Genomic DNA, 25,652 nt, shown 5'->3' with positions numbered 1-25,652 from the left:
GCAAATGCTTTGCAAAATATTTATGTATTGTAAACCGTGATGATTTACTCGCCACTTTTCCCCCCCTCACACTGCCATTAGTAAGTGCCTTAGAAAACAATAAATGCCACAATCGCTTTCACTTAATTATGACAATAGATATCATACTGCAAGGTAAAATGTCACTCATCGCGCTGTCTCTTGCGTGCAGCAATTTACTGCTAAGTGTTATGAGAGAGTGTGACACAAATAATAGCTGTTAAGCTGTCAGCTAGTGGAGGCTGAGTCACATTAGCGAAATTAGCCGAGATACACTATTATAAACAATGCCAGCATTTCTCAACACAAAACATAGTATACCTGCAAATAAATGTGGATGCGGCAATAATAACGCATTAGTAATATAGATTCATAAGGATGTAGAAAGTACAATTTGTGCAATTCAGTTGAATGCCACTTAACCTAATGAAATAAACAAAACAAAAACAAAACGGGTAGGAGTGATTAAACATCTTCTCATGCTCACACAATATTAATATTTTCCTGATTCAAAGTGACAGACAACTGAATAGATATTCTACGGTAACCGACCCACGAGTGACACCATGTTTCAACTATGTGATATGACAATATCACTTGTGATATTTGATGAGCCTTGTGCGCTGCTTGGCATGCATTGCTCTGAAGGCAAACTCACGGGCAACACTGACATCTGCTGGTCATAGCATTTTTTTCACACTTTTTTGTTGTAAGGCTTGCTAATCGTTACGTTTTTCTTTCGTACCAGGCGGGGTACCCCTCAAAAATAGAACAACAACGGTTAAACATTCAACTCGTCAAAATAAATATGGTAAGAAATTCAAAGATAGCAACTTTCTTCACATAACACCGTTAAGTGCTGAAGTATATAGTGATTAAAATAACAAGACGATGGCAATAGTGGCATATCATGGCTTGCTTGACTTGCGACACCCCCTCAAACTTTGAAATACTTTACTGATCATGTTTTAAGTAACATTTCAAATAACTTTGTAAAAGATGTACATTTATATCATATAGTTATAATATTTACCTTTATGGTATATTATTTTATAAAATATGTTGCTGTTGCTCGGCAATGCATAAGAGGGTCAAAATAAACATCTCACAGTCAGTGTGTGTTGTCAGCATTCTATGTCACTCTGTCAATTTACAAACATGCATAATCCTAACGTTAGTCTCAGGAGGAAGAAAAATGGCCCGACTCCACCTTGGAGATCTCGTAGTTGTCTTTGGCTTTGCGTGTGTCCGACTGAAAAAGCCATGTTCACAAATGTCCAATGCAGAAGTGCACAGTGAATCCAGATGTAGAATATGAACAGAGCATCCAAACTAGATGTTTCGATGCAACACATAACACACTTTCAAAAAGTCCTTAAAGCATTTGAAATATTTGGAACAACTGTAAAAGGAATGCAGGGGGCAGCTTTCACCTAACATTTCACACATTCATTTCAGAGAAAACATGTTCAAGCATTATGTGAGTCATAAATACATGATGTGCATTTCACACTGTCCAGCAATGCATATATTTGGATTTTATGAGCTCAAAGTGTGAAGATGACCACTGTGCTTTTCTTAGCAGTTGTTTGTGTTAGTCCTCCATAACTTTCCTTCGCCATGCTCCTGCATATTTGGCTGTCTGTCCAAATTGGGGCTGATCCCCCTGAGTGCTGCGGAAGGCATCCTTGAAATCCCGTTCACAGTCAACGATCCACCCTCTATGGGGCAGATGTAGTCTGCAGATTCGTCAGGTTTCCTCTTCCGGAGGTGACTAAATTGGGTAAAGCCTAGCTTCTTAGGCTGCAACACACACAAGCCAAACACATTACAGGCATATTTTATTAATTTATGTATTCTTTGGATTCTCTGATGTGTATTGTGGTCACACTGTCAAGAAAATGTGTAATTCTTGCCCAGAAAATATATGCGATAGAAATCAAATCCCGGCCAGTGTGGAGTTTGCATGTTCTCCCCATGCCGGCGTGGGTTTTCTCCGGGTACTCTGGTTTGCTCCCACATCCCAAAAATATGCATCCTGGGGTTAATTGGCGACTCTAAATTGCCCGTAGGTGTAAATGTGAGAGCGAATGGTTGTTTGTGTCTATGTACCCCGCCTCTCAACCGAAGATAGCTGGGATAGGCTCCAGCATGCCCGTGACCCTTTTGAGGAGAAGCGGTACAGAAAATGGATGGATGGATGTTCTAAAATGTAAGCTTGTACAGCAAGCTTCCTCAATTGTGTGTCATATGATACATTTTTCTGGTGACGGTCAGTGAGTAAAACTGTAGCTCCCACCAATGCGAATGCTAATAGGTGCGGAGGAGAGGAGGAAACATGGCTCGTACTACGATCCATAATAACCTTGTAATTGTGACCCTCCAACCTCATTTAGCTCAGCACTATGGGTGCATTGGATGGCAATCGTGTGGTCAGCAAGACCCAGACTATTCTCTGCAAGTGCTTCAAAAAAAGTTCCCCAAGTCTAACACGTAACACGTACCAACACGTTAATGTACCACAAACGTAAACATCCCAAAATTAATTTAAGTAGTGCACGGACGAAAACACTGACACAGCCTACTCTGACATATTTATTCCTCATCCATTACTCATTTATTTATTCATTCATTACTTGTAGCCTTTGTATATTACCTTCACTTTAGATGTGGTTGTGAGGGGCACATGGCCTGTAGCATTGCCGTACTCTCGCTTCTCCTGCGTTGCCTGAGTCCCCACCAGGGCAGAGAAGGCTGTGGCCAGGTGGCGACGGAGCAACGTTTTCTGCGGGGGAATATTTAGGAGCAGGGCCAAAGTCTCTGCGCTGAAGCGAGGCTCCAGGATCTACAGAGGTGCATATTGACAATTGCAGTTACTGTACTATGTTAGGGCCTGCATGCCTGCATCGTAAGCATTAGTGAAGATGGGAATTACAATTAGTCCGCCATGGACACCGCTGCCCCTGAGATTAGGTGCATATTCTGCAAGATCGACTGCTCGAAGCCACTCCATCACACGGTGGTTTGACCACTGCACCACCTCAGAGGGGGAAGGCTGTTTCTGAAGTACAATAAAAACAGATAATTAAGGTTTTACAATCCACATTCATTTTTCGTCATATGCCGTTTAGGCAAAGTTAAAGGGAAACTGACCATTATATATAAAGTAAGTGAAAGTGAATATGAAGTATATAAAAGCTTCCACTCTTCTAAGAAGACTTTCTATAAGATGCTGAAGCATGTCTGTGTAGTGATTGATTTTATTTTTTATTGTTTTACTTCTGTTCGTCTTGAAGAACTTTTGTATGGTGAGAGGTCACGAGACCTGGCTCATAATTTTCGCTGTTGTTCATTCCAAAAGTGTTTGATGGGGCTGAGATCACGGATAGGTCTCAGGTTCTTTCACACAAACATGCATTTATGGCCCTTGCTTTGTAAATAAACAACAACTTTCCCCAATAGTTCACACAAAGATGGAAGAATTAAGATTAAGGGGGGACTAAGAGCTGTAGTCAAACCCATGCTTGCTTAAATGAATAAATACCATAAGGTCTGATTGATACAAATGTATTCACTGTAGTCAAAGTAGCATTAATAGAAATGAATTTGTCTCCATCTTGTGGGCACATGCTGTAATGTAGGTAGCAAAGACGTTGCACTGTTCTGGGGTTTTTACAAAAATGTGATTTATACACACAAATGTGACAACATATAGCAGTAGCACAGTCTACAGTTTGAACTTTCTTACCTCTTCCTCAGGCCTGCGACGTAGACAGTAGGGGTTGAACTTGTTAGCGTGGAGGACGTGGATGGCACATTTAATGCTGAGATGATGGAGTTGACTGGTCACCTTTAAGCTTAAGAGGTCATTCTAGGAACGTTGGAAAAGGCAACATGCGCTTCATTTAAATGTGTACATATGGAATTGCATTTGCACCACGACTTACCACCGTGAGGTATTGTATCATGCGGCCGTCCACGCGGGCTTCATGGAACTGGTCTTTATACTGAGGTAAACCAATATCATCCAGCCATCCTATGAGAGTCAGATGTATCAGATAGGTACCATACAGCGGCTGCAAGAAGTATTTAACACGTCAACGTTTTTCTCACTAAATATACTTACAAGGGTGCTTGCTATAGACCTGGAAATGTCACTTTATGTTGGGAACAACCCAAGTAATCCATACGTACAAAGAAAGTAGAGCAAAGTAGTAGTCTGGTCTGATGAGAGCAAAATTGAACTGTTGGGATGCCATAATCCACACCACGTTTGGAGGAGAAATGGCACTGCACATCACCCTAAAAACACCATACCAACAGTGAAGTTTGGAGGTGGGAACATGATGGTGTGGGGCTGCTTTTCAGCAAATGGTACGGGTAAACTTCAAGTTATTGAAGGAAGGATGACTGGGCAAGTATACCGAGACATTCTTGACAAAAATATGCTGCCATCTACGAGGATGATGAAAAGGAAACGAGGGTGGACATTTCAGCAGAAAAAAAAAAAAAATAAAGCTGCTAGAATGGGCAAGCCAATTATCTGACTGAAATCCAATTGAAAAATTGATGGAAAGAACTGAAACTCAAGGTCCATAAAAGAAGCCCTCGGAACCTTTAAGATTGGAAGATTGCTTGTGTGGAGGAATGGGCCAAAATCACACCAGAGCAATGCATGCGTCTAGTTTCTCCATACAGAGAGGTGTCTTGAAGGTGTCATTGAAAATGAAGGCTTTTGTACAAAGTATTAAATAAATACCAGTTAGCGTGTTCAGTACTTTTTCCCTATGTCATTTCACATTATTACACACAATTACATTTCTGAGCTTATGTGTTCTACTTTCTTTGTATACATGGATTACTTGCGTTCTTCCCAACATCTGGTGAAATTTTCAGGTCAATAGCACCTTTGGAAGTATATTAAGTGAGAAAAAGGTTGAAGTTCTTATTTCAGCCACTATACATGTCCCTTGTTGGGTTTGATTTGTTTTTTCAGTAAAAGCAAAGACTCTTACGGGTAACCCAGATGTGGTCCAGCTCTGCTGACTTCTCTGTCATTTTACTGGTGAACGCATTCAATGCCAACTGCAGCTTCTTCCTGTGCAGAGGGTGCTTCATGCCCATCTCCTGAAGTTACAAAGCACGCTTGATCTCAATATTTGTACTTGTGTGAGTTGTAATTGATGTTCTAAATTTGGTAACGGTTTAATTTTATCAATAATTGCAGTCCCCACAGTCTGACTTGTACAATCTGCCGCATCTGTATCTGTTTATTGCCACAGCTTTACGCTGCCAAATTTCACAAACTTCTTGCAATAAGTTCTTCTTGCAAGAACCCTATTAATAATGGTGCACGGATGCTGTAAACTACCGATGTAGCTAATGTAAAAGATCAAATCAGTTCAACCAAAAGGACCATCAATTTTGATCAATATCTACCTCATGATCATGATGGTAGTGTCTGTTTTAAATTTCAATTTACTCCCGTTGCTACTGATGTAGAAGTTATTTTTGTGGTCCTGGGTGTTTCTGTTCTCTAACCTTTTCAAGATCCTGAGGTGTAGCGGAAAGTAGTGTCTGGCCACATTCAACCCACTGCCTTGTAAGGTTGAGATAGTGGCCAAGACCATAGTCCTCCAACCAGCCGCACACCTGCTCCTTGGTCCATTGGCTGAATGGGAGATTCATGTCACTGGCAGGAAAAGGAGCAAATGAGCACATAATCAGTGTTTAAAAATTTGGATGATGACAGTGACAGTACAAATTGTAAAACAGGTAGAGTACTTCATTCAGAAAATAAGACAATGTTTGAGACCAACAGCGTAGTATATAATAGTATTCACAAAATGGCTGAGTGTAGCACAACCTGTATGTTGTGGACTCTTACTGTGCAGAATCAGGAGATTCTGGGGTACGGGTCAGTCTAGGTCCTGCTGTTGCACGGAGCCCCCCTCTTCTAAAAGGACCCGTATCTGTGTCACCTGCATTGACTCCTCCAGAATTTGTTCTTCGAAGTCTGGGTAGAGTAGAGTGACAAAGAGCTCAGTTAGAGTGATGTGGGCTACTTTTATTCTCTGAGTGGGCTGATTCAATAAATAAATGAAATAACAGCGTAAGAGGAACTTGGTGCACTGGGAGGAGGGGGGAATCTCACTTTGGGCCCGACCACTTCATTGCCGTGAATTGAAAGTACCATTTCCTATGGCCTCTGTTAGTCTTGGGCCCTGAGAATCATTATCACGTCACACGCATACAGTAAACAGTCATTATCACATCGTGAATCATTATTTTCTTAATGCTTGATTTTTATTTTGCAAATTGTCTCATTACCTGTTGAGTTAAATAAGTGCTCACGAAGGCTATTTCTAGGCATTGATGGATGGAGTAAAATATCTTCCTCACCAGTCACAGAATATCAAACTGATGCATCGTTCATTATATCCCATATGCAATGCATTTCCCACACTCACTTTCCCCAAAGTCTCTTGAGGCTCCGGTTTGTCTTCATGTATTCTGGCGAGCCCACATTTCTCTGGCCCGGTGGGCTGTTTGTCCCAGTGCAGTTGCTCATTTTCTCCAGCTTGGCTGAAACAAGTTACAAAACATCTATGCACAAAGACTGTCGTAATATAGCATCACTATTTGAGTGCTAATAATGGCTACGAGTTTGTACAACAGCACGTCCATATATTCATCAAGCTTATTTCTTGATAACTTAAAAAGCTACTAACGGTGTCCATGTGATGGTATTAACTATTACAGTTTATTGCTTAACTCTGAACTGTGTGTGTGCACTTGTGTGCGTACATGCTGTAAGGTTTGAGCTTTAAATTATATGATTTATTTATGTAGGCGGCAATATCAATGGGGGTGAGTTATAATAGTCAGTGGTGGGTGGAGCTGGGTTGTGTGTGGTCATCAGAGAAGAGGAAAGGGTGTGTTTGGTTAGGAAAAAAACCAAAACATCTATCCCCTGATCCGTCCTAGTCTTAGGTCCCTGCAATTACTCATGATCAAAAGTCCAGCGGTTAGCTCCGAATAGAAGTTCTGTCTGGTAATATAATATTACAACTGTATTAATATCTGTATATGTATTTACTTTGGCTAGAGTCTCCATCTTCACTGTCATCAGGCGATCGTTCACTGTGGAGCTCAGTGCTGCTCTCTGTGGGAGACGAACGGACAGGCAGTGTCAGAGTCCTGGTGTCCCTCTGGTTGAAGACAACACAGAGACAAACAAATGATTGACACATAAGCACTAATTTTATGTGCACATGCTGAGCGGTCATCAGCAATATGAAATATTTCAGTCATAAAATAAAACAGAAAAATAGCTTGCATTCATGGTTTATATTTTTTCAAGAAATCTAATCATCTGTTTATTTTTAAGGGCAATGTTGTAAAATGAGTTTGAAATAACAAACTGATCTATTTACAGTTTGAACTATACAATAAAGTATTAATACAGGCAATTCTAAACATTTTTAGGAGCACATGCTGTAATATCCTCTGAGATGTAATATTTTGCACTGTTTCTGGGTTTTAAAAAATTGGGATTTATATCAATGTACACGTACATCAATAGATCAATAACTCACGTTTTTTTTTATATTCACGGTAGAGCTCGGTCCCTATCTGCCTATCTGTAGTTTACCCTACATTGTTTTAATAAAGTACTGTATGATCACTATAGCTCCAGGAAGTGATAATGGGGCAAAAAAGAGCATCTACTCCCTCCCTTACAGGCTTCACTCTTCTGGGAAGACTTTCAATAAGATGTTGCAGTGTGTCTGCGGAAATATTTTTCCACCCAGAACAACATTAGTGGGGTCAGAGGTCACTGAGGATCTGGCTCACAGTCCTGAGTTTGTTTGACGATGTCTTATTCTAATAATATACTGGAACAGCAGATGTTTGAGGACTGACGCATGCAGACAGATGTGAAAGTGGGTCTACAAACCGGGCCCACACGTTCTGGGAGAAGTACATGCAAATAGATGAATTTAGCACATGCAATGGTAAACCTTACGGCAATTACGATGGCTGATTTTGCATCTTTAAGCAGCGCATCTGAATGGCAGGTGTAAACGGCACTGCTGTGTGTTTACCATGATGAGGAGTCGCAGGTAAAATGAGAGGCAGTGGGGAGAACTTTCCTTTTTTGCATTTTTGAAATGCCCAAAAAAATAAACAATACTTCAACAGATCGTCCATCCAGCAATGCCATTTTGGAGTTTCTGAGTGATCTAAGGGCTGCGCCAGTCACAAGAAGGAGTCATGCCATATCACTTGTGACAAAACACCTTTGCCTCTCCCAAAGCAGCTTTTAGCGCCCACAATTTGGGATCTTTGTAAATCAGGCCCTCTGTGCGGGTCAGCCTACTTATTAGCCCTGGAAAAGATACAAACTACCTGCTTGAAGTCTAATGACCTTTAGCCCAGTTGGGTACATTTACAGGTATGTGTAACGGGCAGAATTGTACATTTAGAGGCAAAAATTGACTCATGCAGGAACAGAAAGTGCATTCCCTAGGCAATATAAACGATTTAGTAAACCTAAGGCGGGGTCTTTGCTAGGGTACTAGTTTACATAGTTGAGTGTTGCAGCTGTTGTGGAATTTATTCCCGCAATGCATTTCTCACATTTATCCTGCGATTCCCTGGCAGCCAGTCCAGGGTGAAAGCCATAGAACCGAATTGATCAACCGAGCCCTTGAGTAGTTAATTGTGTGTGTGTGTGTGTGTGTGTGTGTGTGTATGAGAAGTATAATAGAACTAGAAATACCTTTTGAGTCTGGGCAGTTGTTAAGTCAGTCAAGCTACTAGATGATGTCTGTGTCTCTCGCCTGAAAAGTCACCAGCAGAATTATTAGTGGAAATCTAAATATGTCAAGGATCATGTCATTGGGGTGACAGGGCTTAAAAGTACCTGCAATCACTGTCCTTCTGAGACAAAATTGATGTTTGAAGAGAGGAAGCACTGTTTATGGAACCCTGAATTGTGAAAAGAAAATCATAGACACTAGCATTTTAAGAAAGAAATATATAAAAATAACGTTTGACTCAAGAAGCAGTTGAGATGTTACCCACATCAGACTTCAGATCCTCAGACTTAGCACTAGCAGAATCAGCATTCTTCCTCAGACCTTGCTCCTCCTCTTCACTGCTACTGGAATTTGTCCTGCCGTTCGACAGTGAGCGTCCAGCAGGTGGCGCTACAGTAATAAAGGCAAATTGGAACTATTTTGTTTGCGTTGACATTTCCTTATCTTCAATGATTGCCTTTGACTATAGGGTTAGAAAAACGATAGAGGGTGACGGGGAGGATTCAGGAGAGGAATGGTTGATTACCTTGCCTTGCGTTGTGTGTCAGATCTCTGAATTGCTTGCACTGGTTTAAGAGCAGAGAGAGCTCTTCAATGCGGCGGTCCTCCAGAAATAGGAATGAGAGGGCGTTCAAGGTCAACAAAACCCATTAAGATTTTTATCTAAGCTTAAGAAACGCACAGATGCTGCTTCCTGTCTTCCTGACCACTAGGCCACACCAATGTCCCTCTCAGCATATGGTCTACATGAAAAGAGCATCTGGGGAGGGGATTGACATCGGCCCTACTTGTAAACTCAGTTGTGGTGACCATCTGAAGAAAATGTGTCTTTTTTTGGAGTGGCACCCGAGCTTGGCTTCATCATGGCTCTCTTATACTGCAACTCACTCCCAAATTAGGCTTGGCAGATCGAGGCCTACTTAAGTGTGGCTTGCATGAATTGGTTCGCCTTGGGGCTTGTACGTGTGTGTTCACCGCCCCTGCCACATGTAGACCCACGCCTGCAACTCTTTAAAGTCCAAGAGTCCCCACGAGGGAGAATACAACAGCAAGACTGTACTATAATTGGATAGAGGGCTGTGCCTGTGAGCAATGACAACATCTAGAAAGTGCAAGCTTCCATGCTTCCTGGTAATGCCTTGTCTATATGTACACTAACTTGCCACAATCTGTTTACCTTAATGGTGCACAGATGTATAGAGAAGAGGGACTTACCTTTTCATCATTGGCTGCTTCCAGGGATTTAATGTTTCTTTTAAATCTTTGCAGCTCCTGGTCTATGTTGAAGAGAAATACATTTTGAAGACTCATAAATCTCTGTGCATCATTGTAAACATGTAGTCAAACATGAGTCACCTGAGCCATTTTTCATAAATGACGTTGTCATTTCAGCCACTCGGCCAAGTAACACTTGTAGGCGAGCAGTGAACAATGCGGCTTGGGAAGTGATTGACATTATATGAAGTGCTCCAGACATGATTGACAGATTTAATTAAATAAAAATTACAGCACATTGTGATTTAGAAGCCATAAAGACATCAGTGACGGGTGAGTGGATGTTCCTGGAAGCCATCTTGGCTTGATGTTGCCAAAGTTGGTGTTCGTTTAATACTGTATTGACAGGCGTAAAATGCGGTGCATGACGTCTATCTTCATGAACATATTTTCAAATTTTCTCGAAAGAGTGACTCCAAAACCGGCTTAAGATTTTGAATGTGAATGCAGTGGAACATTTTTTTACATATTCATTCCATTCTGTCACTCAGTTCATGAACCAAGGTCATGTTTCCAGTGGAAATGAATGGAAACCCCAGAACAAAGTTTTGTTTATCTTGTTTTTATCGATAAGTAGTATAAAATAAACACAGTACAGTATGGGAATACGTTACAACTCACGTTGTTATGAAGAAATAATTTGCTGTGGTTGTTAGTTAAGCACTGTGCAGTGTCTTAGCGTTCCTTCCCAATAACACTATCACTAGCAGTTTTCATGTTCTTTTTGAAAAATACTGGGCCAATATAGAGCAAAGAAACTAAGATAATTACTACGTGTGAAGCACAGAGCCAATGATGTTCACGTAGCTCAAGAAAAAGGAAAACCGAGCCTTCCGCAGCTTTGACAAAACCGTTGGTGAACCGAAAACAGTGCTTGAACTGAGGTAATTTTTCTTACAAATGTAGTTTGTAAACCAAATTGTTCTTATACCACATCATCTGTAATTCAAAGTGCCTCTGCAACTGTTATTTACTGTATGTATAGCCCATCAGTGGGTGGTAATAGTTGAAAGGATGTTCCAATTCAATCCAACTTTATTTGTTAAGCACTTTCAAAGCACGCACAGTGCACCAAAGTGCTGTACAAAGCAATAAAATACATAAAACATACTAGAGGTTCATCCATCCATCCATCCATTTTCTGAGCCACTTCTCCTCACTAGGGTCGCAGGCGTGCTGGAGCCTATCCCAGCTGTCATCGGGCAGGCGGCGGGGTACACCCTGAACTGGTTGCCAGCCAATCGCAGGGCACATACAAACAAACAAACATTCGCACTCACAGTCACACCTACGGGCAATTTAGAGTCTCCAATTAATGCATGTTTTTGGGATGTGGGAGGAAACCGGAGTGCCCGGAGAAAACCCACGCAGGCACGGGGAGAACATGCAAACTCCACACAGGCGGGGACGGGGATTGAACCCCGCACCTCAGAACTGTGAGGCTGACGCTCTAACCAGTCGTCCACCGTGCTGCCACTAGAGGTTCAAATAAAATAAAATATAATAAAATACAAAAATGTGTGTAAAAATAAAATGAAGACAAATGTCAGTCGTAAAAAGAGCAATAAAATCAGGAAAAAAAAATAAATATAAAAGAGTCAACATCTCACTGGGTATCAAATGCCAAGGAGAAGAGATGAGTTTTGAGAAGTGATTTAAAAACAGATAAGAGGAAGCCTCTTCAATGTGCTGAGGCAGTTCGTTCCATAGTTTTGGAGTGGCAAATAAATATAATAAATCATTTAAAATGAATCCTTACGTGCACTGGCAGCCACTGGCAGCCAATGCAACAAGGCCAAGATTGGAGAAATGTGCTCAAATTTACGTGTACCAGTTAAAAGCGTTCTGTACCATCTGCAGACGACTAATGGCCAAAGCACTGACTCCCACATAAGGTCCGTTGCAGTAGTCCAGCCGGGTGGTGGAAAAGGCATGGACTACTGTTAAAAGTTGTTCAGCTGAATGCTCTGCTTACCTTTCTCAGAGCTCTCAGTAGCTAGTGGAGGTCTGGTCAGCAGCTGAGTGTGCAAACTCTCAATCTCAGCATTCTTACTCAGGAGAAGCTGCTGAAGGCTGCTGATCTCCACCTGTGAGTAGAGCAGACACAGTTAAATTCTTAAGCTCAGCAAATGTTATGCAATTCAATTTTCTTTTTTTTTTGCACACAGCTAGTCTTTCTGTACTTAAACATATAAGTGAATTTTAAGCAGGAAGAATGCTGATACACTTATTTTGTCCAAAACAAAATGTAAATATAGGTATAAGATATAAATATTAGGTTTTTTTTCTTCTTTTTACACCATATTCAAAATAGTTTCTGAGAAAGCATAAGTATCTGAGTGCACATAAAATTGAGAGTGACTCACTTAACTGCCTGCACATCTGATTGGTTGGATAGCATGGAGGAAGTTGAGTGGATAGTTAGCAATGGAATTTGGACACTGATACTGTATGTTTTAGACCAGTGGTTCTCAACTGTTGTCACCCTGGAACCCCCAGTTTCCTTGTTGCAAAGTCGTGACCCTCTTTATAGAAATTAAGAATAGAAGAGAAAATGATTTGTTCAAAAAATTTCCTTTGAAAATGTATAATTTTAAACATAACTACACTGTAATTACATACTCAAAGCGCCTTTCAGACCTTATTAAGAAACTGAAGATTAATTTGACAACTGTATGTGCATCAATGAATAGATTAAAATAAATATAACAATTGCACAAAATAGTGTCGCAAAATTTCTCTTGTATCTTGGCACTGATCTCCTCTTTATAGAAAATTCCTGTTTTCGCACTTACAATTTGTACTTAAGTCAAAATGTGTCATAGTATATCATTAACCTCGTCATAATTACAGGAAATACAGTAGTGTTCCCTTGCAATATTGTTGTTCAACTATTGAATATTGTGTACATTGCAGATTTTTCTTCATATTCCTATTGCATATAATTTGCCATATAGTGGGATTTTAAGTCTATGCTGTATTTTTTTTCTGATAAAATTAACACTTCGTAGCCTAAAGCATTGTAACATTTAATTAAAACACATATAACAAGGAATAAAATACACATAGCGTGGCGTACCATGGTGCATTACTATATTTTTAAGAGTTTAAAAGGTGTGAGTCTAGAAAGTATTTATAAGAGTATGGTAAAGGTTAATAGTGGAAGTCTGGGGAGGTTCATACAGCTGTAATAAAAAAAAATATGTGGTCGCTACTTCCCGGAATTCACCAATTGCGTTGGTGGTCCACGACCCACTTTTAGGTCCCAACAAACTGGTTGAGAATCACTGGTCTAGACTCAACCGCAACTTTTACCTTGCTTGCTTTGAGTCTTTTCTCGTACTCTAACTTCTCATCTTCCAAGTGTTCCACTTTGTCTTTGAGAATCTTGAGCTCCTGGACCAAGCCCTGCAACATGGATTTTTTACAGTGATAATGTGGCAAATAAATATTTCTTGCAGCCAATCTGTGTCTTTACACCCAGTGTACATGCGTGTGCATCTCAGAACAAAGAGCACAACTGTCTTAAACCAATGACAATGAGTTGTTTGACTCAATACAAATTGAGTCCTGCAACTGTTGTTTTGTGGGTGTATGTTTCATTCCGTCTAAAATCAAGGATGCACACACTTCAAAGTGAGACATAGCATGCCGTGCACAACGTCACAAGTCATGCATCACACTGCGTACGCTCTCTCCTCCATTGTGTCGCAGCTGCTCTGCGTCTGAGCTACTCTCATCAACCCCGTCTGCAGCCTCCTCCTCTAGTTTGGGCTTCACCTCTGCGGCCGTGTTACACGAGGGGTCGGCGTGCGAGTCCTCGGGGGACGTGGAGGGGGCGGGGCATGGCGCTGGTGAGCCGCTGTCAGCTGGGTTCTCAGAGGCTTTTTTCTCCTGGATCTTGCTATTGATCTCCTTCTGAAATCTACACATCTGCTCCTGCAGCTCACTAATGAAATTCACAACGCTCTGCCGGATGCAGTGTGGGAGAGAGAAAAATTGAAAGAATATTTTAGAGGGAAAAAAAGCACTGTAGAGGACATGCAGTTATCTGTATTTATCTGTGTTTGAATGACACATTGTTTCAAGGGAGACAAGGTCAGAATGTAGAGGTACAATAGTTGACTCATGAAAAACATCCTTATCTGCTCTCGATAACGACACTATGTTGCATTTTTCCTTGAAACCTCTTCTTAATACGATCATGCTTTGTCATTTAGTTAAATCCATGCACACCGGCTCTAATCCAATGGTTGACATCCGGTTTGTTCAGATTGAGCATACATGTATTTTGTCAACAGCACGTCAAGGTTTGTACGTCTGCCTCACAGTCGAGATGTTTTGGGTTGAATCTCAGCTCCGACCTTCCTGTATGGCGTTTACGTCTTCTCCCCGTGCTTACATTGATTTTCTCTGGGTACTCCTGCTTCCTTCCACATTGGAAAAACATGAATGTGAGCTTCATTGAAGCCGATAAATTGTGTCTAGGTGTGAATGTTAGTATGAATTGTTGTTTGTCGATGTCTGTCCTTCAAATGACTGGTGACTAGTCCACGGTTTATCCCGCTTTTTGCCAAAGGTCATTTGGGATAGTGCTCCACTTACCTCTGACCCTAATGAGAAAAAGCGCTGTAGAAGACGTGAGCTCTACCTTAACTTTAAAGATGAGTCAACACAGACTTCCTGCTTTACATAAACAGCTCACTAATACCATATTGTACTGAGCAGCTTGGACAGTGACGCATCTACCACTTTCCTGTCCCAACACATTCCGTTCCAGTTTTATCGTTGTGATCACATTTTACCCCACTGCCATCACTGGCGCTCCTCTATGGCTGCATCACAACAAAACCCGCAAAAGCGAAAGAGAAATCAAAAAACCTACTTGCACCTCCTTTAGATGCCCGCTGAGCTGAGATATGGTGAATTATTGTACTGCAAGACGCATCACGGCAGTTTGGCTCTGGATTTTTGTACGAATTCAAAACCGTATTTTTCCCCCCAAAAAATAAATGTTGGCAAACTTAATTCCTCGACCAGCAAATCCGCTTTAGAAGTTCACGTACAGATCGTTTGCACTGGTAAATGCAGCAGGGGTGAATAGTTTGTACGTGTTTTGAAGGAAATTGGTGCCAGTGTTCCTCGTCAGTGGGGTTGTAAACAGCACTCAAGGAATGCTGGGACGGTGGTCAGAGGAAGTCTCACATGGGGTCCAGTATAGAGGATATGACAGATGATATGAAGCCCCTCCATGGCTAATTTTAACTCAGAGTTTACTGGTTTGAAAGGGGTTTGAGGGGATGGGGGGGGCTTCGACATGTTGTGTGTGTTTGTGTCTTAAAAAGCACATGAGAGGCCTTGTAAGTGTTCAAAGAAGTTGTTTTTTTTTTTCTCTCTCTCTCATCTTGATTCCAAACAGATGTTACAGGGAAACGTGCATGCGATGAAGGAGCATTGACAAGAAGTACAGCCATCTGCTATCGTTATATCGACTATGCAATTTCTTTTTGCTCCCATGTCAAACACACTTTTGTTCACATGCATTTGAACAAATTGGGCTTTCCCCCTCCTTCACTCCCCAAGAGCTTCCTCTCTTCATAATGACTTTGTGAATCGTTGCCAACCTCCAGGAACAAAATCTTCTGGGCTGTGAAACCGCACGTGTTCCTCCGTCCACCATGCCAGCTCTACTATGCCTGAACTCTTTTCACCTGAGGACACAAAGGCTCTTTGACTGGCCATGTTTTGACAGTAACATTACAGCATTCTGTCTGGCTCTAATTGTACTTCTTCTCAGTTTCATAGCAGCCACCAAATGGCCAGATCTTCCACAAGTAATCTGACACAACAGTCTTAAGCAAATGCACAATTAAATTAGAAATGAGAACAGAAATCAGAAATGTATATTCCCTCTCCTAAGCATCAAACCTTTGCCAGAGTTTTTGTGAATGTTCTTCCCCATCTGTCCAGAGAGTGTTTATGGACTTCCATAAAATCAGCAGCTGATTTCAAGTCCACAGTATGGCACAGGTTTCCGTGTGTTGCCTTGTCATTCTTGGCAGACTTGTGCTAAAATTTCCAAAGGTCTCCAAACAGAAGTGTCCTGAGAGATTAAAGCTAAACTCGCTCTTCCTTGAAAATATGGCTCAATGAAAAGGCTTTCACTTGCAAAAATGTCTTAAGTCAAGAAGTTCCCGAAACCCAATGACCCCTTTTAGATTGAATACTAAGAAACTGCAATGTCACTTATCCTCATTAACTTTTCTTGTCAATGGAAATATTGTCTTTTCATTTACTGTACGGCTCATTAAAAAGCCCTACCTCTGCTTTGTGCTGCCTCTCTTCTCCATGGCCATGTTTCTCCTCCATGTCTGACAGCTTCAGCTTCAGGTAGGACACCTCCCCCTTAAGACTCAGCTTCTGCTTCTCCAGTGTCGTCCTATGCAGGAGCTCCTGTAATACGGCACGAAAAAACAAAACACATGCTGCAAATACAAGCACAGAATGCACACAGCGCTATGCGACCCTTACAAAGGCGACATTAGGTATGAGGCACAGCAAGCTACAAGGTCTGTAATAACAGTCTCCTTGGACAAACCCACTGCTTTCAGGCGGCTAAATATACACAACGCATGACCACTATTTATAATGCCTATTTCACAGCTCACTCTAAGTACACAGCAGGACTGGTGGGGAGAAAGTGGGGATGGGGCAAAGGGGGACATAGACATGCAAAACATTCTGAAAAACAACAGTAAAATGACTTAAACAGGTCCCGTAATTAATTTGAACTGCTGCCAAGCTGTGAGCGACTACAGAGAATTCTCAACATTGAGAGTTCACAGGCAGATGTGGTGCTAATTTGGTTCTTTCCAAGCAGGTGCTAAATCATTCAAAGCCTAAAAATGAGCATCTGAAGGAGGCCAACATGGACAAGCTTATTTGAAAGACTGACTTTGGAAAATATCTCGCCTTCCTTTTCAAGGGCATATGGAAAATATTAGAGCTTTGTCACCAGGAAGAGATTTACGGCTCAAGTCCAAAGCCTCATAATGACCAAGTCTCAAGCAAACCGGTCCTGGCTGCCCTTTGATACGCTGCACCCATACAGCTCTGAACCACCAACAATGAAACCCGTCCCAGGAAATTGTATTACGAGGCAAGATCACAGGTTGGTAATATGGGAATACTGAAGTTGAAAAGAGGAACATTCAAATAAGATGCGTTTATGCAGCGCATTACCTTGTACTTTAACGTTTGCCTGCAGTTGAGCAAAGTGTGCTTCCCGCATGGGAGTGAATAGTTCCCAGGCTCATGAAGCTTGAAATGTCATATATCCTTTTCCATGGTGTGTTTAATGGAGTTTAGAAGTTGCAGAGTCAAGAGTAAATAACTAAGTGGAAGATTCCCTACCCAGTCTCCCGCCCATCTCGTCACCTTTTTCAGCTTTTTCTCCCTTCTTAAGCCATTACTCACTCTTGCCTTTCCTTTCTGCCTCCCTCTTCTTTGTATTGGTGCAGAAGCATGCATAGAGTAAGTTGTGGTTAAAGGTTAGGGGTGTGGCTATTTCAGCTCTAATCACCTGCCTAGACAGACCAGTCGAGCCCAGCATAAACCACGCAAAGATTCTGAGACACCGTCCAGGAATGAGTCTGGGCATCCTAAATATTTTGGTTTCCAAGGTAATTTGAGGCTCCATCGAGTGGAATTTAAAAAGAGGAATTTCTTTCCAGGGAGCAAAATAGATTAGCAGAGACTGAATCTGCAGGATGAATCTGTTGGGAATGACTGACCAACTCGGGTCCTCTTGTAGCTCATTCATTAGGAGAATAATGTTGAAATAAAAGATTGTCTTCTGGTCAAAAGTTTATTTCCTGAGTTTGAAACAGTAAATCAAAAGTAATGGAAGATAAGCTCAATCGTACCTGGTGCAGCATCTCTTCTGTGGCGTTGAGTTTGAGCCGATGCGCCACCACCGAACTCTGCAGGTCGCTGATTTTTACCTCTTGAGCTTCCACCTGGTCTGTCAACACACCCACCTGTGTGTGTGCGTGTGTGTGTGTGTGTGTGTGTGTGTGTGTGTGTGTGTGTGTGTAAACAAACAAAACAAGTTTTGAGCACTGCAACAGGTCAAAACAGTGGAACATCTTAAGTGAAATGAGGTCGTACGATTTGGAATTCAACCACATTTTCTGGGGAAACCTCTGAGTTTGCACCAGTCAGCAAGGATTAACTCTGAGAGTGTGGTTTTTTTTTTTCTTTTTTCTTTTGGCTATTTGTGACTTTTGTTTGTCTTTTTTTCTTTTGAACATGGGTTCAAAAACTTCTTTTACACTTGAGTGACATAAAAAATTACATTTTGTCATTCGCCTTTAAAGGTGCCATATTTTACCAAACCAGCTTTTTGTAGTATTTGGGTTGTAATATTGGCTCTATGGTGCCTCAGTAAATGTTAATGTAATGAAATGCTAATTAAAAATCATCCACGCATTCCTGACTATGCAGATGTTTTTCTGCCGAGAGGCCTGAAATCAGCACATTCGATTTTCTCAAGTTTATCTACGTCACAAGCCAAGATCTCCGCCTTCCCTTTCCGCTTCCAAGCCAGCGCTGTCAACATAACAAACACGTGTGTTCTCACAAGTGGGCCGTCTACACGGAGGCAACCAATCAGAGGAAAGGGGGCGGTCTTAGCCAAATATGGACAAAGTGGATACAAAACTGTGTCAAAGCCGTATGACAAAGCCAAGGTGTTTTTTAAAATGAAATTGACACTTTTATACTAAGTCTATGTTAGAGAGTCACTCTATAGAAGTCTAAATAGCCAAAATACAGTTTTATTGCTTTTAGGTATTACTCCTAGCAGTGGCAAAGATTTGCTAAAATGTTCATGATGTTTAATTAAGTTTATGATTGTGTAACCATTTATTTCGATGTATATAATTTCCTACTTCAAACTTAAAAGCTCTCAGATGATTACCACTCATAATTTTCACATTACTGTATGTATATTCAAGCTCAAGTGCGAGCTTCCCAGAACTCAGTAGCCTGAGCGTTGTTAGAATAGTTTATGCAAGTTGAATGTAAAACTGCAAAGAGGCTAGAAAGGTGGCTTAACAGCATCATGTAAGCTACAACACGTAACGTTCAATTGGAGTTGATTTCCCTGATTAGATTTTGTATCTGTGAAGTAAATCAACAAATGGAGCAACTATTCTCACACACCGACAGCACGTGTTTGTGTACTAGCCTGAACCTGTCAGAGGTATGCACTTGTTCAGCAGTTCCTGAAACTCCAATTTACAATCTTTGCACAACACTCTAGTGTTGTAATAGCACGAAACCTACATTAGAGCTTTGTTCCTGCTGCTTGAAGAGAAACCCAGCAGTTACGCCACATTTGTCGCATGACACACTGAAATCTACCGCTACCTTTTGATCTGCTTTGAGTCAACTATTTTAAAGGTGGCTTCAATCTTACTATGACTGCAGGAAATATCAGATGCAGTGTAAAATTGAAACGCAAAATATGTTGAAAGCACATACGGATTCTTCTCACCTGCAAAATGAGAGATTCTTTGTCTCCTTCCAGACGTAATAAACGCTCCTGGTAGGACTCACCATTGTCTGATGACTGGTGGTTTACCTTAGGAATATACAGGTCAACTATTAAGCTTAGTTACTGCACTGCTGAGACAGAACAGTTCCCCAATAGGTCAAATGTGGCATTCTTCAGATGAGGCTGCACCAACTCGCAGCAAAAAAATGTACTTGGCGAGCTCCTCACTGCCTCCGCCTGTAAGAGGTTTACTCCTCCTAATCCTGTATTGAAACTGTACAATATGTTGTATTCCATCTGATTAGTGGGGACTTGGATGAAGCCTCAGGGTTTCCTGTGTATTTAGGGATATTTTAGAACAGTCAATAGCCAAGGGATGTATGATTGCAGCCCAATAAGCTACATTTACTCAGAAATCTTCACAAAACCACACTGGTGGAAACATTATGTAGTTCAGCCTCAAGCCTGAGCCAAAAATTCCAAGTGGTCTGCAACAGTTTTGTTTAAAGCCAAAAAAGGTCTTCAACAGACTCTTTTTCTGAGGCTTTATAATTCCCAAATGTAACCATGTTGTCTTAGTTGCTATATTTATTATATCCTTCCTTACACTCTTTAAGCTCTTGTTTGGTAATTCACTACTGCTTTTTAACAGGAAAAATATTGACCCATCTCATACACAGTAAAGTTCATCCACACTGCCCATATTTATACTCTAAAATCTACAAGTTCAAATGCTCTGTAAATTGTAAAATTAGGACAATTTTCTCAAAGTACAAATCAACAGTTTCAAAATGCTTCAGATGTCATATGGCTGTCTAAAGGTTTAACTGCACTAGTGTGTTTTACTTTTTCTTTGGCTTTGTTGTTTTTTTTGTGATGCTATTAAGAGGACAAAAGGTGCCTGAGAATAAGCAGCCTGTCATAAAAGCTCCTCTTACTTTCTCTTTTCTTTGTTGATTTCCACCCCTTTTTAATCATTTAATGTTCGCTTCTCGTCGCGCTAACCCTTTTTACAGCGTTTCGGAAGAATATCGGCACTAGCTGTCGTGTGCGCCTGTGAATCGGTAGCTTGATTACAAAAGCTCCGTGAACTTTCTCCTTTAGTTCCCTTTCTACCCTTTATTCTTTTTGCTTTGCGCTAAACCGTTTGAACTATTACAGCCTTTTATTTAGAGGAGAATATTGGCACTATTGGACTTTCGCTGTGTGTTACGACGCTACAACCGCGAGGTGCTTCGCCAACTAACGGTTGTTAGAAAACGGCAGTTGTTTGATTCCATTCAAAATTCAGCTTGCATGAAACGAGCGACGTCATGATACACTGTGATTGCAAGATTCCAATTTCAGCATCCTGGTGCCCTCATACTTCTCAGTGGATTATGTTCTTCTCTCTTCATCTACAAACAAATTCGCACAACGTGGACTGTGCAACAACATGAAATAAAACTCTGGACCTCCTGTATCCCATTGGCAAATAAGAAGAGAGCTGTGCTTGTATGTTCTAATTAGAAAAAAAATGTTGATCGATTTATTATTTTGTTTATCGTGGTTTATGTTTTATGTTCAATCTTACGTGCAGTACTTTGGTAAAGCTGTGGTTGTTGTTAAAGTGGTCTATAAATTGAGTTAAGTTGAGGGTACTAGTGATGGCAAAGTATAAAAGTATAGTGATAACCATAGAGAAATTTATCTGCAGCGTGATCGATTCCGATTCCTATTCAAGCACATCACGTCATCACATGATGGAAAAGTTACTACTGCGAGTATACAATTGATTGCATTTAAGATTTTATTCACAGCAGTTAGCTTATTTTAAAACATTGATTATCATATCATAAACGCTTCATGATGCCAACAATTTGACTCTGGGAAAGATTATTTCTATTTCCATAAATTACAAATCGTACGTCAACCAGTGTCCGAGAACGGTTTTGTTTTCAATCTTGGCATTTGTGCTGGAGTCTCAGTATATCTTGAGCAAAGCACATTTATGTTTAGCATTTTTTTTGTGAAAGGCTTCCATTGCAACTGCAAATGAATGTAAATGAGTGTTTGTGTGAAAAGTCGTCTTCTGTGGCTCCTACACTATTTGTATAATTATAACGTAGTGAATACACCTGGATGACTAATGACTCCCTAATGGCATCATGATGGTGTTCTGTTGACTATGTCACTTTTGAGTGGCCGGAAATGATTGAAAATCACATGCACTTACATTCTTCTTTGAGTGTGTGTGGTTGTATGTGTGTGTGCGTGTGTGTGTGACATCATGGCAACAAAGGAGAAAGATAAGCGAGTTTGTGAATAACACAGGAGGAGGGAGGACATACACGTGGCGAGTGTCTTACCTTTCTAAGCCAAGCAAAGTGTTTGTAGAAGTCAATATCATACTCCATTCTGCAGGCCCATTGTACTGTAGTAGCTCTGGCTCTCAATGTTGGCTACTACTAAGATAATTTAGTTGGAGAGCTGCATAGAGCCAGGAAGGATAAAAGAGTCCAGTGTCATAAGTGAGTCCCAGCGATAAATCGTCTCACTTCTGGACTTGTGTGCTCCTCTTGCAGACTATCCACAGTGCTGACAATACCGAGAGGCCCTTGGCGGTTTTTGAGTCTGGACAGAGTTTTAGAGCTGAGCTGAATAACTCAAATGATGCCAATTGGCTCGGCTCCCTTTTCTTTTCCTACCTCTTTTCTACCTCCTCCGCTGAGTTTTTTATTTCTCTTTCTCAAAATGACTCAAACTGCCTCATTATGCACTTTTACTGCTCTCATCATCTCCCGTCTTTCCTGCGGTTCTTCACTCTATGTCACTCCAGCCCAGGTCTTAAACTAAAGGGGCTCGGTGGAGTTCTCTGCAGCACATGCTCCTCAGATGTGGTGTCGAGAGAGGGGGTTCATAACGAAAGAAGGAGGAGGAAGGAGGAAGGTCAGGGAGTGTAGAGTTCATAGCAGTTCAAAGCAGAAAATATGGCTACAACTGTGAAGTGAGGCCAATTTGGGAGGAAAAATGCACGTATAAAGATGAAAGGACGTAATGGAGAGAAAAATAGGGTTGCTTGTATCTGAACAGCGACTCTGGTTCTCATTAGGGCCATCATTCACCTAACTCCCTTAGGATACGCTGAGCCAGATGTTGATGCGCAGAATCAAAGTATGAGACACAAAGACGATAATTGTAGTAGTAAGTGCTGTTCATAATTTCATTTGATTTGCTGCTGTACTGGATGATGCGTGCGTGTGTGTGAATACTCACTTTGTCTCTATGCAATCGTGTTAATATAGCCTGTACTCCCTCAGTGAAAACATGTTCTTCATCACCCCCCTCGATCTCCTGCAGTGCCCCCAAAATGTCGGTCAACTTAAGAGCCCTTAAAGAGGACTTCATTTGTGCTGGAGGGGTTTGAGCGTTTAATGACATCAGGGTGCAATAGAGCCTTTCTTCTATTTTACCTGAAGTAAAGGAACAGTGGGGGTGGGCAGGGGTGCAACGTGATAGTTCCTTTTCCCTGCATCAATACTGAGTTTGTAAGTACTGCATTATACTCACTGGACACGTAATTAGGACAATTGTATACCATACTAGAGCTTCATTGAAAAATTTAAAAAAATAATAACAACTTAATCTTTAAGTTGTTAATGAATACTGTTCTCACGGTGTTGAAAATAGACTGAGCATTGTTTTCTTTGTACATGCAAATATTCATTTAAAAAAAAAAATTATATTCAAATTTGTTGATCTGTGGGGATTGTGTACCTAATGTTGTGGCCCGTGTTATGAGCAGTTCCTGAGATTCCCTGTTGGGGGCAATATTTCACAAGAGTGTGGCTTTTACCAGTTGTGAAGTAAATGGCATCACATGATTTGGTGTGTAGTTCACTCCCACCTCACGCACCCTCAAATTACAGGTTTAATTTGTGTGCCGCTATATTGGCACCATCTGAGCAGAAAGCGCTTTCGCTGTTCCGATCCCTAAATGAAATCAAACACACAGGGAAGAATATGCGACTTTCTCCATTGTAACCCTTTGTATCTTCAAGTGATAACCTGTAATCAGGCGGGTTAGGGTCTCAGCAGTGTGCAAATCGCTGGGCTGCTGCTTCTATTAATAGAAGTGTCTCTTCTGACCCCCTGAGTAGGAGAGAATTCAGAATAACAGCCGGCAGTCCCAAAAATCTATCACCTCTTTGTGAAAGTAGGGTAAAGGGACCAGCTATGCTCATTAGATTGTGGACATTGTCATTAATAAGTTTGTAGAGGAAATCTGAATGTATAGGGCTTACAAGTCAATAGGTTTAAATAACAGTTGGTATTCACCAGACTACTCTCTACTTATGTAAAAAAAAAAAAAAAAAAAAGAATTCATCTGTAAACTTTTAGAATTATTGTTTTTATTGTTAACATGTTTGAATGAAGCACATCAGTCAGAACTTAACAAAATAATTATTTGCGATACGCCAAAGTAAAATCAAGTGGAAATGTGAGATTGGAAAGTATGATAATAAAATGGAAATTCTTACCTGCAATAATGTCATCCATTTGCTCTAAAGCAGCCGCCAACATGTTGCAGGCATGTGACGCCATGACAACCAGATGACAGTGAAAGCGGCACGATTAGATCCTCATTTAGTGGCTTGAAGTGGTCACTTTGAGCTGGAGGAAGCTTTTCTCCTAAGACAACTTCACTCTGAGCTCCAAAAGCTGTCGAGGCATCTGACCAACTTCCCACTTGAAATAACACCCCGACTCTCACTTTGGCTTCAAACACTCCTCCCAAACTATAAACCCATTGACAGAGCTCTTACACAATTGTCATATTTAGAATTGTTTGTCCCTGCATTTTCTTTTAAGTTTGTGTTGATTTATGTTGACATATTCCTTCATTACAGTATATAAATGGTGTACAATGTACTTGGCAACAAAATAGCATCTGGTTTAACAGTTGACTTGTCATGATCACCCTGTCATAAATCTGTCCAAATTTTGGATTGTCCCCCCCCCCCCCAGATTTATAGTATTACATACTGCATGTGTTTGTACAATGAGTTTTACATCTCAGTTGTTATAGATTAAACATTTAACATTTATAATATGAATAAATATATTTGGTATAATGTAATGCATATAGTGTTGCCTTGAGGTACGAGTTTAATTTGTTCCGTGACCAGGCTCGTAACTCAAAACGCTGGTATCTCAAATATTTTTTTCCCATTGAAATGACTGGAAATGCCATTAATCCGTTGCAGCCTCCCAAAAATTACAAACATAAAATAGCACTCTACAATACTAGACTTTCAGAAAAACAAAAACGATGACATAATTGAATAGAATGTAAAGAGAATAAACAGTTTTTGCAACATTTTTTGCTTCATTTCAAGAGACATTGTGGCCCGTGTTAAGCCTCCCTGTTCCCACTTCGCTAAACACAAGGCGTCATTACCAGGTATGTTTTATCAATTAAAACTACTACTTAAAATTAAGGTATTATTACACTCGTATGCCAGTGAAGGTGCACCTTTCACCTGACATCAGGCTCTAGCTCCTCATGACCCTGAACAGGATAAGCGATGTAGAGAATGGATGGATGGATATATTATGTTCATAGACTTAAAATGAACATAAGTTGCAAATAAAAATAATAATAATTTTAAAATGCATTCAAGGACAAGTTGCAGTACTTTATAAGCTTAAGGACCTTATGGACCACTTGCGGAGGGGAAACATAATAGACACTAAACAGAATCAGCAAAGCTATGTAAAGCCTTTTGTGGTTATGGCAACAATGCAGCAAAGCTCTCAACGGAACATGAAGTAAATTGGTCTTATGTAATATCCAAACTATAATAAAATAATGGGTAGCAGCATATGGAGACTGTATGTGGCTGAGGCACCAACGCAACTAGTCTTCCCGTGAGCCTTTTTGCATTCACACAAGATTTGCTACACACACATAACCGTGCTACTTATTTAAAGTT

The 25,652-nt window shown here is 40.8% G+C and overlaps 1 protein-coding gene across 9 annotated transcripts; it reads right to left on the bottom strand.

Annotated features, from left to right (window-relative positions):
* Positions 1-958: 958 nt before the first annotated feature.
* Positions 959-24,227, bottom strand: ppfibp2a (PPFIA binding protein 2a). Of its 9 annotated transcripts, none has more exons than XM_061766051.1 (22): positions 24,198-24,227; positions 19,678-19,764; positions 18,044-18,157; positions 16,440-16,571; positions 13,809-14,087; positions 13,434-13,526; positions 12,094-12,205; positions 10,059-10,120; positions 9,370-9,448; positions 9,109-9,233; positions 8,948-9,012; positions 8,804-8,864; positions 7,118-7,229; positions 6,489-6,603; positions 5,906-6,034; positions 5,560-5,710; positions 5,034-5,145; positions 3,966-4,054; positions 3,767-3,889; positions 2,954-3,079; positions 2,675-2,863; positions 959-1,821 (listed from the first exon to the last, which is right to left on the bottom strand). In XM_061766051.1, exons 1-22 carry the CDS (start codon positions 24,210-24,212, stop codon positions 1,597-1,599), a joined length of 2,595 nt encoding a protein of 864 aa, XP_061622035.1. In that variant the 5' UTR covers positions 24,213-24,227; the 3' UTR covers positions 959-1,596. The 9 variants fall into 9 exon arrangements, with proteins under 9 accessions (XP_061622035.1, XP_061622033.1, XP_061622034.1 ...); XM_061766049.1 differs by lacking the exon at positions 24,198-24,227 and adding an exon at positions 22,933-23,079 and having other exon boundaries at positions 13,899-14,087; XM_061766050.1 differs by lacking the exon at positions 24,198-24,227 and adding an exon at positions 22,026-22,510.
* Positions 24,228-25,652: the final 1,425 nt, after the last annotated feature.

Source organism: Phyllopteryx taeniolatus, chromosome 2 (genome assembly GCF_024500385.1).
Source record: "Phyllopteryx taeniolatus isolate TA_2022b chromosome 2, UOR_Ptae_1.2, whole genome shotgun sequence".
Classification (NCBI taxonomy): domain Eukaryota; kingdom Metazoa; phylum Chordata; class Actinopteri; order Syngnathiformes; family Syngnathidae; genus Phyllopteryx; species Phyllopteryx taeniolatus.
The sequence above is the reverse complement of the archived record's forward strand: the minus strand, read 5'-3'. Positions and strand labels throughout refer to the sequence as shown.

What these genes read in the sequence shown, in the direction of transcription:
- ppfibp2a (XM_061766050.1), bottom strand. Translation starts at nt 22,073, where the DNA reads ATGGAGTATGATATTGACTTCTACAAACACTTTGCTTGGCTTAGAAAG. An exon ending in CAGAAGAGATGCTGCACCAG is followed by an intron (nt 16,572 to 18,043) that starts GTACGATTGAGC and finishes GCCGTATTACAG; the next exon opens with GAGCTCCTGCATAGGACGAC. An exon ending in TACTGAGAGCTCTGAGAAAG is followed by an intron (nt 10,121 to 12,093) that starts GTAAGCAGAGCA and finishes TCTTCAACATAG; the next exon opens with ACCAGGAGCTGCAAAGATTT.